The 19,235-nt window shown below is 43.6% G+C and overlaps 1 protein-coding gene across 1 annotated transcript in view; it reads right to left on the minus strand.

The window, feature by feature from the left end:
* DCAF5 (DDB1 and CUL4 associated factor 5) overlaps nt 1-19,235 on the minus strand; it is a 102,935-nt gene that overhangs the window by 55,190 nt on the left and 28,510 nt on the right. The window contains exon 5 of the mRNA XM_074955539.1: nt 12,140-12,269. Coding sequence (XP_074811640.1) covers nt 12,140-12,269 — 130 coding nt within the window. The remainder of the gene's footprint in view (nt 1-12,139; nt 12,270-19,235) is intronic.

Raw genomic sequence — 19,235 nt, forward strand, 5'->3', positions numbered from 1 at the left:
ATGTAATCAAAGCAGTAGATCACTCCACTCCTTTTACACCACCGCCTACATGTGACACAGAGGCCCACTGGGTACCAGCTGCAAAGGGTTTACTGTTCTGTAACAGCAGTTCCTAACAGACCTGAAACTCACGACGCACAGCACACCACTTCCAAAGTATTTATCCATAAAGAATATCATGTGAGGTTTACACTAAAAGCTGGTGTCACGCTGATTATGACTATGACTGTAACATGTATGTATTGCTACTAGATACTGGAAATGTGTTCTTATAGTTTGCATCAAAGTGTTAATTCCAGGCAAAAGTGAAAAACTGGTTTCTTTCCAGACCAGATATGTTTACCCATCTATCTGTTGAAATGTAAATTGAGTGTTGTCTCATTCACAGTCACCTTCATGCAGATGAAGGATTGGGCAATTTATCAGGAAGAGCTGAACGGCAGGGGGGGAAAAAAAAAAAAAAAAGAGTCTTATCTGGGGGTGCACTTCAAAAGGTTTACTGGACTAGCTGAGGGACAAGGAAAGCACCTCATTATCTTGCATCTATGAAGTAAACGAACACTGTTTACACTCATGAAAACGGGATCAAAACCAGCCTCGGCTGGAAATGCTGCAGAAAGCATTGGGGGAGGTAAGCCTACTCTAGACAAGAGGTTAGCTTGTTACATTTAGACTAGTCTCTAGAAATTGTGTATTTTGTTTTATATGTAAACCTTCTGCTTCCATTATCCTTAACTTACTCTCTCTTGACAAGAAACTTATTCTTGTTTTCACTATAGATATATCTCAGTGCTGTGGTATTGTACAAGGTATTGATCCTGAGTTGAATCATACAAGCTGGTGTGTACTGTTCTCTTAGGGACAGCATATCTGGCATTACTAAGAGTATTCGATGGATAAGCAACTGAACACTGCAGGGGAATGCTTCAAAGGGCCTCAGGGACCAGAGAGCATCTACTGTTAATCTGCAAGGCAAAGTAAGGGCTGGCATAGCCCAGACAAGATTGTTTGGGTGCCTAACAGGCTGGAGGAATCAGGGAGCTGACACAGTTAAGCACACAAGTCTCCCCCTCGCTGGAGGCACAGGGGTAACAAGGTGACTCTCAGTCTTGGGCACCTTGAGAACTGTCAAAACACGCAAACTAAAAACAAACAAGTTCATTAACAATTCACCCTGAGTTTCAAAGACAAAGGAAAATAAACCCCTTATAAATGGGCAAGTCATTTGACCTTTGAGACAAGGCTGAGACACAGAGGTGCCATTTCACAGCTATCACAAAGCAATGCCTTGTCTAAGGAAGAAGTATATCTAGCAAGTGCACTACATCCATCTTAGGACACACCCCTATGCCAGTGAATAGCTCTATTGTCCCCCCTTCCCTCTTGCTTGGCTCCTGGCCTGTGTTTTTATGAGTGATTTAGTCTTTGTTCTGCAGGTGTTAAATACCCTCATTACACACAGACATGGAGGTCATACTTTTACCTATAAACAGGGTTTTGTTTTTTTTTTAAATTGTACCTTGTTTAATTATGCTTCTAATAGCCAGCCAAAAAGAAATTGCCTTCCTAGTTGCAATTGAGAGATCACAGATTGCTTGCTTGCATCAATAACTTTGGTGAACACAATCAGTAACTTCCTTTTAGAGCTCCTTCTCCCTAAAAAAGGGCTAGCAGCTCCCTTGCAAGGGGACCCACAAACAACCCCTTGTGAATAAAGTCCATTTAACATGTGTATAGCTTCTCTTCTCTCAGACGGAAGAGTTTGTTTTTCCAGACTAGTTCGGCATTATGTTCTATATATGTATACCTGGATCACCTAATTTATCTAAGTATTAGAAATATTCATTTTGATACACTTACCTCTCTCACATAGACACTGAGCAAGTCTTACTATTTGTAAAAAGCTTTGAGATCCTTAGATAATAGTGACAGGTTCTCTTACTAATAAGAAGCCATTCAACTCAAAAAACTGTCAGACTCCTCCAAAATTTCACTTTGGAGATGGGCCACTACCCCTATTCCACTCCCTTGCCACCCTCTCCTCTCTGCAAAAAAGGAAAAAAAAAAAATTAGTGTAGAAGATTCAAATTAAAAAGCAGCCTTGCCTCTTCTCCCTGGCACTCCTACATAGAAGAATATGAAGAATCGGTTCAGAGTAAGGTCCAACCACAATTTCTGAATGTGTGTTGAAAATTGTTTGGTCCTGTCTATATTTTAGATTAGTTTTCAGTACCCCCCTGCAACCATTGATGACACCAGTTATCAGCAACTGGTAAGATTTTTTTTTTTAGTGTCCACAAGTTGTCTCCTAGTTCAGAGCCCATATAAATGTGAAGAAATGGAGGTGGGGGAAGAGACAGAACTACAAGCATATAGTGCCATTCTCTTTTTGGGCAACTAAAACAGTTTACCGCAGTAACACTTCAGCAGTACCAGCCAGTGCCTATTTCTTCTCAGCTCTGGACCCTCTGACCTGCAGCAGAGCTCAAGCTGCTACAAATCTCAATCTTGGGTTCAAAAGACTATGGTCTGGAGCAAGCCAGACTCTACTGGGAGTTTGAGAACACACACTTCAGTGGGAAAGGGATGCAGCAGCACAGAGCTCAAACACAGAAGCTTGTTACTAATGGACACAGACTGCATAGTTAACTCAAGTGATCGGTACCCAAGTTAGCCTCGCCCACGTGTGAGCAGCAACACGGTAAAGCCACACTCAAGTTACTGTGCCCATACACTGTTGCCATACTCACTCATGTGAGCCATTAGGACTTCTGTGATCAAATCCCATGTTTCTCAGTACTGCAGTAAGCCGAGATTAGCACTTCTATGGTTTAGCCTGCAGTCAGACTGCAAAGTGGGCCAGTTACCAGCCTGAGCATGAGCAGCACTCCGGCTTTAGCCTATAACCCAGGACAGACCAGCTAGTTCAGGTGTAAAGCACCACCATACTCTGATGAGAGGTTTTTGCACACAGACAAAAGCCAGGTCAGAGGCAACATCTGAGTAAGATCCCGAGTCCATTGCAAAGTTAAGACAAGCTCTAAAAAGGCATGGAGGCCGAAGAGAGACGGCAGTACCAACCTCAAAAAGCATGATGTACCTACCAGGTTGTATCCAGCAGAGACTCTTTGGGTATGTTTACACTGCAGTTATAAGGTGCAATTCCCATCGTGGGTAGACAGATTGGCTCTACCTCAGCTTGAGCTAGCACACTAAAAATAGCAGCATGGATGTTACAGCACAGGCTAGCCACTCAAGCTCAGACCATGGGTCTGGTGGGCTTGGACTCACTCAAGCAGCTAGCTAACCCAAGTTGTCACCAGTGTTGCAACATCCACACTACTAAGTGAGGGAGACTCAGGCTGTCTACCCGGGCTGGGAATCACACTTCCCAGGTGCAGCACAGACACACCTAGTGATAAGCATCTTTAGAAATATCTTAGGTAAGTGTGTATGGGTATCTACACCAGCAAATTAGAAAAAAGCGTTCATCTCAGGAGTACAAATATTTGGCAGCAAATACACTAGCAGTTTGCTGTGCAAATTTTACAGATTTAAAGCAGCACCCCTGCTTTTAAACCACTGGAGCAATGCATTTTTCCAAAAGCTACCACCAAAGATTAGATGTGCATGTAAAACTTTAGGAAAGAGAAATGCTCGGCCCTGAAGAAAACAGGACTCACAGGTCAAGTGGTGGATAAAGTCTGAATGAAATCACAATATCTTCAACAACTGATCCATGTCCAAAACAGTAATTATGCTGAAGGCTTTAACACCCTCAAAAACAGAACTACCACCATACAAAAATCCTCATCCTACGAAATCTGGCATAGTACCAAAGATCTCCACAAACTCAATAGGGTTGCACTATCAGTTTCAGTGGTTTGCTGCATTACTTTTCACAGTGGTAAAAAGCGGTCTTCAGACACAATTGGAAATAAACGCGCAGATCTCAATTTAGCATCTAGGCATGTAGGGCACTTGTACTGAATTATGCATTGCCAGGAGGAGCCCAGGTGTGGAACAATAGCCAGTAGTGCAGGTTAAGCGTGAGGTGTATCAGTTGAGCTGCATGGCAGCACAGAACTAGAGTAAGAGGATGCTACAATTTAGGTCTGAGATGCATTTGTAGAACTGTGGGAGAGGACTGCAAGTCAGATTTGAGGTGCTTTGGTAGAGCTGTGGTGGCAAGAGTTTACACTGCATCTATTTGTCCTGCCTCTACTAGCTAAGACCAGTAATTTCAACAGGTACAAAATTAGTCAAACACACATCAAAAGGCAAAAATGACAGGAAAGAGGAAATGAGTTAACAAAAATGCTGATGACTAATAGTTGACAAAAATGCATTTTTTTTTTTTTGCTGCACACAGCAGCATGACTTTCATTTAGAAAAAAAGGCTGGCAGACGTCCCAACACAAAATATATATATTATATATAGCGCATATAATTTTACTGTACTGAACCAATTAAACAGTTAGTGCTTATACAGAGCCAACCAAAGGGATGTGGTTTCTTGGCCATTTGAAGGGACTTCTGCAATTCCAAAGCTTGTGAATTAGCATTTATTTGTTGGTACCATGTTGTCTGCTCTTGAGATTACTAATTTCTTTCTCCCCATTTGAATACCACAGCTCTTATCACTTGACACTATGGAACATGAGACTGGTGCCACAATATGGTCACAAAGAAGCACTAACAAACCCCCACAGTTCCTTTCCTCAGAATAGGCCCTTTTATGAACAGAGCTCTACTTAAAGCACAGTCATAAGATCAGACTATGTACAGATCTTTTACTTCCACAAGGAATGGAGAGCACATTACAGTTGCTGTTTATTTCAGGCTGTCTAGATCCAGTAGCAATGCTTAACTAACATTCAAACTCATAAGTGCCCTTCCACAATGGAGGTTTATGTCATTCACAGCAAGGGGGGGAAAGAGGGCAGAGGGAGTACTGGAGAGAGCTACTGGAAAATATTATATGAATAAATAGCACCCCATTAATTTTAACTAGGAGAAAAGTCAGTACAGCCCAGACTACGTTTTCTCCTTAGGAATCAGAATTATTCTTACATCTCACATAATGGATGGGATTCAAAACAAAGATTCCATAGTAGACTTATATGCCAGGTGGGAGGGGGAAAATGTCGCACTGCATAGCAGAGTGCAGAGGCCTTACACTGGACACAGCATTGTGGAAGTTAACTCTTCAAGTTTCCATTAGCTCACACCCACACAGGTAGACAGGACTGAGGTAATATAAAAAAAAAAACAATCAGGAGTTAAGGGTTGGATTTTCAGTGGTGCAGGCCACCTGAAGTTCCCATCCATTTCACTTGGTGGTGCTGTTGCTCAACACTTGGAGACGGCAGTTACGTTATGCATGTACCATTGTGAAAGCTTGCAGAGAACCAACCAAAGCCAGCCTCAGATAGTGCTTTTCTGGCAAGCTTGTTAAAGAACCAACCTGTATTAACCCAATGTATCTCACATGCACAACTTCCAAAGTCTTTCGCTTCATTCACAGCGGGAACACCTTGACATGTTAACATCCTGACTGTTGGTATGACACAGTTGAGAGCTCTTCCGAAAACAATCTTAGTAGCTTAACTAAGCTACTGCTGAGAAGAAACAGTCTGACTTATTACTTTAGTGCCTTAGTATGTACAAATGATACCTGCAAAGGTGCATATCTATAGTCTAATGCCATGTGTGCCAGTTCACTGAAATCCAATGGCTTGTAATAGCAAGGGGTTAAGTGGGTCAAGGAGACTATTATATTCTCCTTGCTCCCACTAATACAGTTAGGATGAGTCCATTCTGTGACTGCAGAGGCTTCTTTACAAGCTGTTCTGCTTTGAGCTACAAAGCCATCTTTCAGTACTTTCTTTGAGGAGACAGGGAGAGAAATGCTCTCTTTTTGACTTTACTGGAGTCCCAGAGACACACTGAATTTTACCCCATTTTACATTTTCCACATGATAGCCCCCACCTTTCCAGTACATTCAGACAGGAAGGAACATCCTTCAAGTCCAAAGGATCTGCTCTTTAATTGATGGGAAGGCAATCCCTACCTACAGAGCTGGAACTTGCTTCCTGGGCTTGGAGTATGAGAGCGGCAGTAAGACCAGGCTCCAAATCAAGATGCTAATGTGGATGAGATTCATTAAGCCAGCCCTCTTAGTTTTTGTAAATTCTGTATGAATAGTAGTGCATCTTAGGCTCAGTTAAATTTTAGACAATTTATGCAAATAGCTTTCTTATCTGAAGGGGCAATATATATTGGAGGACTGTTCTCTTAGCTGAGGAAAGAAGTTCTACAAGGCAACTAAGAGCTGATTTGATTTTAGGAGTTGCTTGTTTTGTTTTTAAAGTGATGGTGAAAGCTACTGTCTTAACCTGGACACCCACCTACTTGAAAGCAGACTGACTTATGTGACAAGAGCTAGAAGTCATAGTACAGCCATCAGATGGTAACTTTTGGTCACTACAAACCTTAGGTGGATTTGAACCAGTCTCTTATAGGTGAGGAGTTCCGTATCTCACTACCAATCCCCTAAGGAAACTATTCAGTTTCTCCCCCTTTCACTCAACCAAACAAGACACTTGTTCCTGGGCAGGATTTAACACCTTCACCCTTCAAGAACGAGGCATAGGGGTGCAAACACACCATCCTCATCATGAACAGCAGTCACAAAGCACTATTGGGAGTTCATGGGAATGTTTCGTTTGCTGACCATTTCAAAAGTGGAAGATGGCCAAAAACAAGAGGCGCCTAAATTCATTCTGATCTCAAGTGATTTCCAGATTAGTTGACATAGGTAAGAATAAACCTCATCTGACTTTACTAAAGGGAGAGAACTGAGATGGAGAAAGAGACAGTATATCCTTTAACAGGTTCCAGATTAAAAAAAAAAAAAAAGTGGAAAACTTGAGAACTTAAAAATACTGTGTAATTAGACATGTCAAAAGCAGAAAATATGTAATCTGCCTTATTTACTTACCCCAGGCAGTTCTGTACAATACACTTCATTCTTGTAAGCAAAGACAATTTTTAAGACACACACAAACATATTTTTTTGGGTACACAATATGGATTCTAGACACCATCTAGTGGCACAAAAGCCTTATGACAGCTCAGTCTGAATAGTCATCCTCCTCAAGGATTTGCAAAAGCAGTGTAGCATTTTCCCTACAGAGCTCACTAAACATGGTACCAAGGTATTATTAAAGAAAGAAGGAAAATAAGTAAGGCCCATATGATTTTGGAGATCTGTTTCTTTTGACAAAACAACCATATGCCCCAGCTAGGGTTCATAAAACACAAACAGCACTGTATCAGCACTCAGGGGTCAAAGCACCATACTCAAGACTCCCAAAATATCAATGCAACAGAAAAATGCACTTGCTGTGTTGAATCAGTTTGGCAACAGAAAAGCAGTTAATTGACTTGGCTTGTATTTAGAGATTAGCTCTTTCTATTGGTCAGTCTCTCATACAAGATGTAACCTGGGACTCATTTAGTCAGTACATGATCAAATTTAAGACTTGACCAATGAAATTTTTTTGAGTCCTATCTCAAGCCTGTGTAATTGTCCCTATCTTTCCCCACATATTTAGAGGAAAGTTTGGCTTTTCATTTTATCACTACACTGCAATAGTTAGAAAGCTGCTATTGTCTTCTGCTAATCGGAAGGCTGATCCATTTCAAAGCCCGGGACAAGTTGTACTCATACAGTAGGAACAAAAATTGAAAAATATTTTACAGTTTTTATGGTTAAGTTAGAAGAGGTGAGGAGTGCTGCTTCTTGTAGTGTCATGGTTGCTAATCTCTAGTGGTTGACGAACAGAAGGTATAAAAGCCTCATTACTGATAGAAATTCTCCTTAGCGCAAATGGCAAAGACTTTTGTATTTTGGAACAAAATAACCTGAAATTCATAGGGTATAAGGCTAGAAGGAACCATTGATCATCTAGGCTGACCTCTTGCATAATACAGATCATAGAACTTTCCCAAAATAATTCCTGTTTGAACTAGAGCATATATTTTTAAAATCACCAGATACAGGGAAGCCACCACCACAAAGTTGTTCCAATGGTTAGTGGTCCTCATGGTTAAAAAATTACGCCTTATTTCCAGTCTGAAATTATCTAGCTTCAACTTCTAGCCATTGGACCTTGTTATACTTTTGTCTGCTAGACCTTCAAATTTTTGTTCCCCCTGTAAGTACTTATAGACTGTGATCAAGTCATCCCTCAATCTTCTCTGTAAGCTAAACAGATGGAGCTCTTTGAGTATCACTATAAGGCAGGTGTTTCAATCCTTTCAACATTCTCATGGCTCTTCCCTGAACCTTCTCCAATTTATCAACAGCCTTCTTGAATTGTTGACACCAAAACTGGATGCAGTATTCCAGCAGCAGTGCATTAGCGAGACATACAGGAGGTAACGTAACCACCCTATTCCTTCCACTTTTCCCCTGTTTCTACCTCCAAAGATCACATTAGCCCTTTTGGCCACAGCATCACACTGACTTCATGTTCAGTGGATTGAAGAAATCTGAGGGGGGGGGAGGGGGAGAGGTGATGGTGGGTAGAGTCACTGCTTCCCAGGATAGAGTCCTCCACCCTCTATGGCCTACATTCTTTGTTCCCAGATGTATAAGTTCACAGTCTATTTTGACCCCTTCTCACCATCCCAGCCAGCTTGGGGGTGGGAGTTGCTATATCACACAACATCCTCCAGTGTATACAACTACAACAGCTGAGGCATACTTTTGAAACTACACAAAAGCCTTGTCTAGACTAGAGTTTAAAGAGGTGTTAAGGCGGTTAGCAAGTTAGCCAACACAGCTGAAGAGTCTAGTGTAGACAAGGCATCCAGCCTTTAACTCATTGAGTTGCTTTAACTTGACCAGTTTAACACGTTCTAAAGCAGGAGTGGGCAAACTTTTTGGCCTGAGGGCCACATTGGGGTTCCAAAACTGTACGGAGGGCTGGGTAGGGAAGGCTGTGCCTCCCCAAACCCTAACCCTATCCGCCCCGTCTCACTTCCCATCCCCAACTGCCCCCCTCAGAACTCTCAACCCATCCAACCCTCCCTACTCCTTATCCCCTGACCACCTCCTCCCGGGAACCCCTGCCCCTAACTGCCCCCCCAGGACTCCACCCCCTATCCAACCCCCCCTGCTTCTTGACTGCCCCAACCCCTATCCACACCCCTACCCCCTGACAGGCCCCCCTCTAAAGCCCCTTTCAGAATGCTGCCCTGTGAACATGGGCGGAGGACTCAGGAGGAACAGGGGCAGCTGTGCAGCCAGAGAGAAGCAGCGGTTTCCCCTTCAAAGTGCCGCTTCTCTCCAGACAGCTGCGTGGCCGCCCGGTGTTCCTCCCGAGTCCTCCGCCTGCGTTTGCCACGCTCTCGCCACCTGCACCGCCCGCCTGCTCCCTTGTGGCTGCAGGTGAGCCTCCCTTCCTGCTCTCCCCTGCTCCCGCAGTGCAGCCCCCTCCCGCGCTGGCGGCATGGCGAGCTGAGGCTGCGGGGGAGGGGGGGCAGTGGAGGAGGGGCTGGGGACTAGCCTCCCTGGCCGGAAGCTCAAGGCCCGGGCAGGACTGTCCTGCAGGCCACAGTTTGCCCACCTTTGTTCTAAAGGCAGAGTACCTTGTCTACACACTACTCTTCAAATATGTAAGTCTTTGCCAACATATTCCAGTCCAGTCAAGGCCTCAGCGGCCTAATCCTGCAGCCCTTAGACAATGAAAAAACTCACTGAAGTCAATTATGGGACGTTTTCTTGAGTAAGAGATGCAGAATCTTGCCCTAAATGAGGATTTCATGTGTCTGAGATTCAACTTCTCCCTGCAAAGTTTATTATTTTGTTCAAAAATAAACCTGTTAAATCCAGAACAATATAAATAGCAGCCAAAAGACAGAACACACTCTGATTGGTAACTCTTTTTAAGGTGACAATTTTAGGTATCAGCAAGAACAAAGCTATACAAGTATGGATTAAATTAGTGTGCTCTGAAATAAAGGCAAAGTTGGTTATTCCTCCCTTCCCTGCCACCCCCCGCCCCCGAACTCTCCATTCTGCAGTAAAATTACATATTACTAAGGCTAAGCAATGGGGCAGAACAGTGTCTTAAGATTGGAGTTCAAAGTTATTCTGCAAGTCGGTGACAGAAGCAGCAGGCTCTGAGGGAAAAAAATCACTACTGACTACTTAGAGACCAACCCAGAGACCTGTCAGGATGGAAATAAAGGTCTAAATGTGGTAACAAAAGTATAAACTGGTCAGCAAGAGAGTGCTGTTATGGCCAGAAAAAAGTTGGTACCATTTTATGCATGTACTATCTTACATATATTTATTCAAGATCATTTCTACTGCCTTTAATGACAATAATTTTGGCTACTTTCTAGTCATGCTAGCCCAGCACAGCCCATCCAGCTATTTGGGAGAGCACAGTTCACTCTATTCTGGCTCATCTAGGAGTTTGGTAACTAAGGGCTTATTTATATAGGGCAATTTTCTGGCATAACTATACTGCTATAACTCCCCATGTGGACACTTATTCTGGAATAGAGAGCTGTATCATGACATAAATTAAACTGGAAAAAGGCACTCATTCTACAATAAAAGTGTCCATACTGAGAGTTATAGCAGTAGAGTTATGCCAGTAAATTTCCCTAAGTAGACAAGCCCTGAGTTGCAACCATGGAAGCTTTATTACCACAGATAGGGGTGAGCCAGAAACAAATAGCCCAGATTGTTTATCTTTTTACAAGCAAAAAAAGATATTTTATAGTATTGACAAAGGAAAAAAACTGAGCTGGGAACCTGACTGTATCAGTGAAACCGGGACACAGAATTCTACAATTAAACTGTTAGTAATTATTTAGGGCTTGTCTAAACAACAATAGTGCACTGCAACCTGGAATGTAAACATAGTACACAGCAGGCCAGTGGGAGCCGCAATCAGCTGAACCTGCGGATGCAGCAGGTAAACAAACCGGTCCGGCCCGCCAGGGGCTTTCCCTGAACAAGCGGCGGACCGGCTTTGAGAACCACTGTCTTAACATGTTTAAATGAGTTTTCTATAAAAGCCAGTCCTAATCTAACTCCATTAGATGAAGATTGGTCTGCCCTATCAGTGGATAAGTAACAAATACAAGTGTGCTGTTGTTAGAATAAAATTGTAAATCTGGGGCGATGGGCAGTGTAAATCACTGTAAATTCATTGTCTTGGAATTCTCTCTTTTCATTTATCTGCACGTGCCAATTTTCTTTACTCTCACGGTAATGACATTTGCGTATTTCCAATTACGAAACAAGAAAAAACAAAAAGGGAAATTTTGTACTTGAACTGCTCAAAAGAATTCTCAGACTATGCTAATCAAGAGAAAATTAAATTTAGTTCTAAAGTTAAATTTGTAAAAGGGGAGAAAGAAGAACATTCCTTCCCAAAAAAGCAACTCCAACAGAAAAAGCCTAAGTGCACATACCACACTCAGATGTTGCACATTAGGGATGTCCTTCACTTAAAAAGGAAGCATGTCTCCCCTCATACTGTAATCTTATGCTCTCATTTTTAAATTGTAAATTTTTGCCAGAAATGCAGAATAATGAAGTTGAATGAGACGATGGAAGTCTGGTATCCATAGGACTTTTTGAATATCTACAACTCTTGGGTAACAGAGTCGCTGCTGGGTCAGTTCACCCAAGGCACAGACTTTGAAGACTGATGGCTTTTTCTCCTGTTACTCAAAAACGGCTAGCTTCCACTAAGGTTGCACACTCTACTAGTATTTCAGTGCATCAGTGCTGGGTGTAAAGTTAAGACGCAGTGATAATAGCCTGGTGAGCCTTGCAGCTTTCCAAAACTCCTGGGGAGATGAAGCCCCATTATGAATAAAAGGAGTTTTCGTATAAAATCAAGGTTCTAATATATACACTGAAAAAATTAACCCTCCATTATTGCAAAACTTCATGCCCCCAATTTTTTTTATTGTGCCTCTCATTCAGGTCCTTTTTCACCACCTCACAGTTGGACCACAGCTAGTTGAATGGCATGCCAGCACCTACGAAAAGAAGATTAGACAACATAATACTCTATGAGAATAAAGATAGCCAGCTCTTACCTCTGTGGTTTGCGAATATCCCAGAGTCCCACACCCTCTTTAGAGTTGGCAGTAGCCAGTAATCTGGGTTCTACTGGATTAAACATCACACTATGAAAGGCTGATGGGTAGTTTGCCAAGCAGAAGGGCTCTGTTGAAAAAAAAATAAAAATGAAGATTTCAAACATAAGAACAAACAGTGCATGTAATTGTTCTGATGCAATGATTTTGCAACTCACTATACCGTTTCCATATAGTCATCTGAAAATACAGATTTCCCTGCAGATTCTTAAGTTAAACACATTCCAAACAATGTAACCGATGTTTTGAAATCTACCCACATATATCATCTTTGCCCAGTGTGGAAAAATCCCATATATGGGACTTTAAGAAAATTCTCCACATAGAAGCTTAACAGAAGAGTTTAAGGCCATGACATTATACAGATCCAAAATGTCAGTCTCGTTAAGAGGGAAGGCAAAAGCTGATCAGAGGAATGAATTCCGTAGTCAGTAGGTTCTTAAATCAGAGGTTCTCAAAGTTTCATAGTGCAAACCACATATTTACTGAAGGAATAAATTTAATGGAGCCCTCCCCATTCATACAAGGCAGCAGCAGCACTTGCTTACATGGAAAAGTAACATTACTTAATGAAACTTAGCAGCTAGAAACAAGGGGGAAGAGTCAGAACCATGTGAGAAGCCATCTCTCCACAGATCACGAGCTCGTATTCTGCAGATCACAAATGGTCTAAAGATCAGTGTCAGAGAACCACTGGCTTTGGTCACTTATTTTTAATTCTAAGTGTTATTCAACAGTTTTGAGATTCACAGAGATGTGCTGAAGTTCAGAGGAAACATACCTGGTACACAACATCACATGTAGGTAAATTACTTGGTTAAGTAGGTTTAAGCTTCCAATAGCATAATCTGCACCAGCTTTTTATTCAGTGGACATGAAAAAATTAGTGTTAGTTACACCAATTTTATGTTCTGTGGTGACTGCAATCAGCCCTGGCTGAATATGGGCACAACTCTTGTTAAAAATCAGCACTAAAGAGTCTCAGCAACTCTGAAAGTCAGGTCACTTGTATTGGGTTTTTAACATTAAGCACTCAAGTTTGAAAGTGTTGGCAAAAGTTCGTACTACCCAGCAGAAGTAGTGTCACTAGGACTACATTTATTTTTGTAATCACTAACAAACTGCCTTCAAGTCTTATATACAGAACAATAAAATAAAACCAAATAAAAATACATAATTTTTTAAAGAGAAAGACATGCAACTAACGAGGCACGTGCCAGCCATCATCTCCATTCTTCTACTTCTATATTATATGCTTTTCTGCCACTTTTTTTGACTCAACTCTACAGAGTAAGGACCTTCTCCTTAAGTGTCCGTATAGTGCCTGCTACAAATGTGGCACCTATCCAGTTTGAGACCTCTAAGCAGTGAAGCATTTAAAAGAAACACGAGGATCTGCTATCCAGTTTGAAGAGGAGCTACTCTACCATTAGAAATCACTGGAAATGGAAGTTGTTTTAAACTGACTGACCCACATTTGCAAGCATCCAACATTTTGGAGATCTATAAATATATCAGGGCAATTTTCGAGAGAGAGGGTGTGGTTTTTCTTTTTAAAAAGAAGTTTCAAGATCTATTGATTAGAGAGATCGCCTGGACATCATAACGTCTCAAACCTAGTGATCAGTTTATCCCTGTGATTTCCTCCCAAATGATCCCATTATTCAGTCTACCCTATAGCTACCCAGGACTGGCTTTTGGTGCTCGTGAAATTGACTTCCTTTTTGGAAATACTTTTAAGTCAAAGGCTGCCATTGATGGCACATGTCAAATGCCTGCAGCTGAGCCAAGTACCTCCATGGAACAGCTAGTGTGACCTCTAGCTATGAAGGGGAAAAGGCGAATAGAAGGAAAATTCACCAAGCACAGGATAGATAAAGGGACCCAGTGTTTTAATAGAGACTGCCTTTGTAGCTTTGGTCAAATCTCAGCCTCCAGCTGATCTCAATTTTACAGACAGAGAAATGTTTCTATTTTATAGTGCTGTTCTGGTGATTAAAGTTTATGAAAAGCTATTACAAGTGCTTAAAATTTATTGGAAGGCACACACAACCCTCCAGTGACTGCAGGCCTAACAGCTCCTAAAGCGGAGGTCTAGAGAGTTGTCCCTTAAAATGCACTGACAGCTAGGCATGGGCCCCAACACGAGCAGCAGGTCTGCATTTCTCCCTCCCATTTTTAGTGTTAAAATTTGGAGTACCCAAGACTGTCCTATGAGTAGTGGTGTGATCAGAATTATGTTGACAGAGAAAAGAGGGGCAAACATTTGTTTGGCAAGCCCACCCAAAAGCACTAAGGCTGGCTGTAGTCAACAGGCAGTTTCAAAAGCAGACTAATGGTAAAGCTGATCCTTTCAGTTTACATCATCAAATTGGGTTCCTGCTGGGACATAAGTGCTGTAACATTAAAATGGCAGCCCTCATTGAGAAACAGACCCCATTCAGTGAATGGAGATACTGGAACAGTAACAGATTGCCAAATGAAGGGTTTTTTTATTTAGTAAATATTCACTTGGCCGAGTTACTGTAACTAAATCGCTGGAGTTTCACCTGCATTAAAGACACACTACAGTACTGTACTTCGAAAGGTAACTTTTCTCCTAACTTACAAAAGTCTGACAACTTGTTTAATTAAAAACAGATTACACATCCAAAATTAGTCAATTTAATGAATAAGGGATTTAATTTGGTTATTGCTTTATTTCACACTTGCAGCTCTCACACATACCAATACAAAAAGGTTTGTTTCTGACAAGACAAGTTCAATACCATCCCTTCCAAAACTTGAGAAAACAAGTTTTTAAAGGGAAAGGCTATGCAAGAGACTGAGGGCTTGGGGGAACTGAATTCCACTTTATCACTGTTAGTTAAAATAGAACATTTAATAGCAGCTTCTATATGAGATTTGATATTTTAAAGGAGTTTGCCAGGATTTTGACCCTGCATACATTTACTAGTAGGCATAGTGCTCACTACCACAAATAGTCCCATTGAAGTCATTGAAATTATTTATCGTGATGAGCACTACGTCTTGTAGCAAAATGATTGAAGGCTTGGGACTTAAATGCTCAACAGGAGCCTCCATACATGTTTGTTTCTATTTAATCACTAGAAAACATGCAGATTTTATAGTGAAACCCAATAACCCTTGGACAAAAAGCCATCCTTATCAACCAACCTCTTAAGAGGCTGCCCCAGAACAATCTCAAACATATTGAGTGCAGTCCTGCTCCTCGTTGGTTATAAGGCCATTTCTTAAATGAGCCCTGGTTTACACTAGGAGTTTAGGTTGAATTTAGCAGCGTTAAATCGATGTAAACCTGCACCCGTCCACACGATGAAGCCCTTTTTTCCGACTTAAAGGGCTCTTAAAATCGATTTGCTTAGTCCACCTCTGACAAGTGGATTAGCGCTTAAATTGGCCTTGCCGGGTCGAATTTGGGGTACTGTGGACGCAATTAGACAGTATTGGCCTCCGGGAGCTATCCCAGAGTGCTCTATTGTGACCGCTCTGGACAGCACTCTCAACTCAGATGCACTGGCCAGGTAGACAGGAAAAGGCCCGCAAACTTTTGAATTTCAATTTCCTGTTTGCATGGTCACCTGCAGCTTGCCACGCTGGCCAGAGCTCATCAGCAGAGGTGACCATGATGGAGTCCCAGAATCGCAAAAGAGCTCCAGCGTGGACCGAACGGGAGGTACGGGATCTGATCGCTGTGTTGGGAGAGGAATCTGTGCTATCAGAACTCCATTCCAGTTTTCAAAATGCCAAAACATTCGTCAAAATCTCCCAGGGCATGAAGGACAGAGGCCATAACAGGGACCCGAAGCAACGCCGCATGAAACTGAAGGAGCTGAGACAAGCCTACCAGAAAACCAGAGAGGCAAATGGCCGCTCCGGGTCAGAGCCCCAAACATGCCGCTTCTATGATGAGCTGCATGCCATTTTAGGGGGTTCAGCCACCACTACCCCAGCCGTGTTGTTTGACTCCTTCAATGGAGATGGAGGCAACACAGAAGCAGGTTTTGGGGACGAGGAAGATGATGATGAAGCTGTAGATAGCTCACAGCAAGCAAGCGAAGAAACCGGTTTTCCCGACAGCCAGGAACTGTTTCTCACCCTGGACCTGGAGGCAGTCCCCCCCGAACCCACCAGGTGGAGAAGGGACCTCTGGTGAGTGTACCTTTTAAAATACTATACATGGTTTAAAAGCAAGCATGTTTAATGATTAATTTGCCCTGGCATTTGTGGCTCTCCTGGATGTACTCCCAAAGCCTTTGCAAAAGGTTTCTGGGGAGGGCAGCCTTATTCCACCCACCATGATAGGACACTTTACTACTCCAGGCCAGTAGCACGTACTCAGGAATCACTGTAGAACAAAGCATTGCAGTGTATGTTTGCTGGCATTCAAACAACATCCTTTCTTTATCTCTCTGTGTTATCCTCAGGAGAGTGATATTATTCATAGTCACCTGGTTGAAACAGGGTGCTTTTCTTAAAGGGACATTCATAGGTGCCCGTTCCTGCTGGGTTGTTTGCCTGTGGCTGAACAGAAATGTTCCCAACTGTTAGCCATGGGGAGGGGGGGCGTGAGGGGCTAGCCACGTGGTGGGGGGAGGCAAAATGCGACCTTGGAACGAAAGCACATGTGCTGTGTATGTAATGTTAACAGCAAGGTTTACCGTGAAAGAGTGTAGCCACTGTTCTAGAAAATGTGTCTTTTTAAATACCATTGCCTTTTTTTTTTCTCCACCAGCTGCATGCGTTTCAATGATCACAGGATCTTCTCCTTCCCAAAGGCTAGTGAAGATTAGAAGGCGAAAAAAATGCACTTGTGATGAAATGTTCTCCGAGCTCATGCTGTCCTCCCACACTGACATAGCACAGACGAATGCATGGAGGCAGACAATGTCAGAGTGCAGGAAAGCATAATAAGACCGGGAGGAGAGGTGGTGGGCTGAAGAGAGGGCTAAAGCTGAAAGGTGGCGGCAGCATGATGAAAGGAGACAGGATTCAATGCTGAGGCTGCTGGAGGATCAAACCAATATGCTCCAGCATATGGTTGAGCTGCAGGAAAGGGAGCAGGAGCACAGACCGCCGCTACAGCCCCTGTGTAACCAACCACCCTCCTCCCCAAGTTCCATAGCCTCCTCACCCAGACGCCCCAGAATGCGGTGCGGGGGCCTCCGGCCACCTGGCCACTCCACCCCAGAAGATTGCCCAAGCAACAGAAGGCTGGCATTCAATAAGTTTTAAAGTGCTGTGTGGCCTTGTCCTTCCCTCCTCCACCACCCCACCCAGTGCTTCCCTCCTCCACCACCCCTCCTGGGCTACCTTGGCAGTTACCCCCTATTTGTGTGATGAGTAAATAAAGAATGCATGAATGTGAAGCAACAATAACTTTATTGCCTCTGCAAGCAGTGATCGAAGGGGGGAGGGTAGGGTGCTTAGCTTACAGGAAAGCAGACTGAACCGGGGGGTGGGGGGTGTTCCATCAAGGAGAAAAACAGAACTTTCACACCGTAGCCTGGCCACTCATGAAACTGGTTTTCAAAGCTTCTCTGGTGCGCACCGTGCCCTCCTGTGCTCTTCTAACCGCCCTAGTGTCTGGCTGTGCGAAACCAGCAGCCAGGCGATTTGCCTCAACCTCCCACCCTGCCATAAACGTCTCCCCCTTAATCTCACAGATATTGTGGAGCGCACAGCAAGCAATAACAACAGTGGGAATACTGGTTTCGCTGAGGTCTAACCGAGTCGCTAAACTGCGCCAGCGCGCTTTTAAACTTCCAAATGCACATTCTACCACCATTCTGCACTTGCTCAGCCTATAGTTGAACAGCTCCTGACTACTGTCCAGGCTGCTTGTGTATGGCTTCATGAGCCATGGCATTAAGGGGTAGGCTGGGTCCCCAAGGATACATATAGGCATTTCAGCGTCCCCAACGGTTATTTTCTGGTCTAGAAATAAAGTCCCTTCTTGCAGCTTTTGAAACAGACCAGAGTTCCTGAAGATGCGAGCGTCATGTACCTTTCCCGGCCATCCCACGTTGATGTTGGTGAAACGTCCCTTGTGATCCACCAGTGCTTGCAGCACTATTGAAAAGTACCCCTTGCGGTTTATGTACTCGCCGGCTTGGTGCTCCGGTGCCAAGATAGGGATATGGGTTCCGTCTATGGCCCCACCACGGTTAGGGAATCCCATTGCAGCAAAGCCATCCACTATGACCTGCACATTTCCCAGGGTCACTACCCTTGATATCAGCAGATCTTTGATTGCGTTGGCTACTTGCATCACAGCAGCCCCCACAGTAGATTTGCCCACTCCAAATTGCTTCCCGACTGACCGGTAGCTGTCTGGCGTTGCAAGCTTCCACAGGGCTATTGCCACCCGCTTCTCAACTGTGAGGGCTGCTCTCATCTTGGTATTCTTGCACCTCAGGGCAGGGGAAAGCAAGTCACAAAGTTCCCTGAAAGTGCCCTTACGCATGTGAAAGTTTCGCAAGCACTGGGAATCGTCCCAGACCTGCAACACTATGCGGTCCCACCAGTCTGTGCTTGTTTCCCCGAGCCCAGAATCAGCATTCCACTGCATGAACCTGCCCCATTAGCACCATGATGCCCACATTGCCAGGGCCCATGCTTTGAGAGAAGTCTGTGTCCATGTCCTCATCACTCACGTCACCGCGCTGACATCGCCTACTTGTCCGCTATCGCTTTGCCAGGTTCTGGTGCTGCATATACTGCTGGATAATGCGTGTGATGTTTAATGTGCTCCTAATTGCCAAAGTGATCTGAGCGGGCTCCATGGTTGCTGTGGTATGGCGTCTGCACAGAAAAAAGGCACGGAACGACTGTCTGCCGTTGCCCTGACGGAGGGAGGGAGGGGCGACTGACGACATGGCTTACAGGGAATTAAAATCAACAAAGGGGGTGGCTTTGCGAGAAACTGAATGGCCCCCTCAAGGATAGAACTCAAAACCGGGTTTAGCAGGCCGTTGATTTCACAGAGGAAGGAGGGAGGGAGGAGAAAATGAAT

This window comes from Natator depressus, chromosome 6, assembly GCF_965152275.1.
Source record: "Natator depressus isolate rNatDep1 chromosome 6, rNatDep2.hap1, whole genome shotgun sequence".
Lineage (NCBI taxonomy): Eukaryota > Metazoa > Chordata > Testudines > Cheloniidae > Natator > Natator depressus.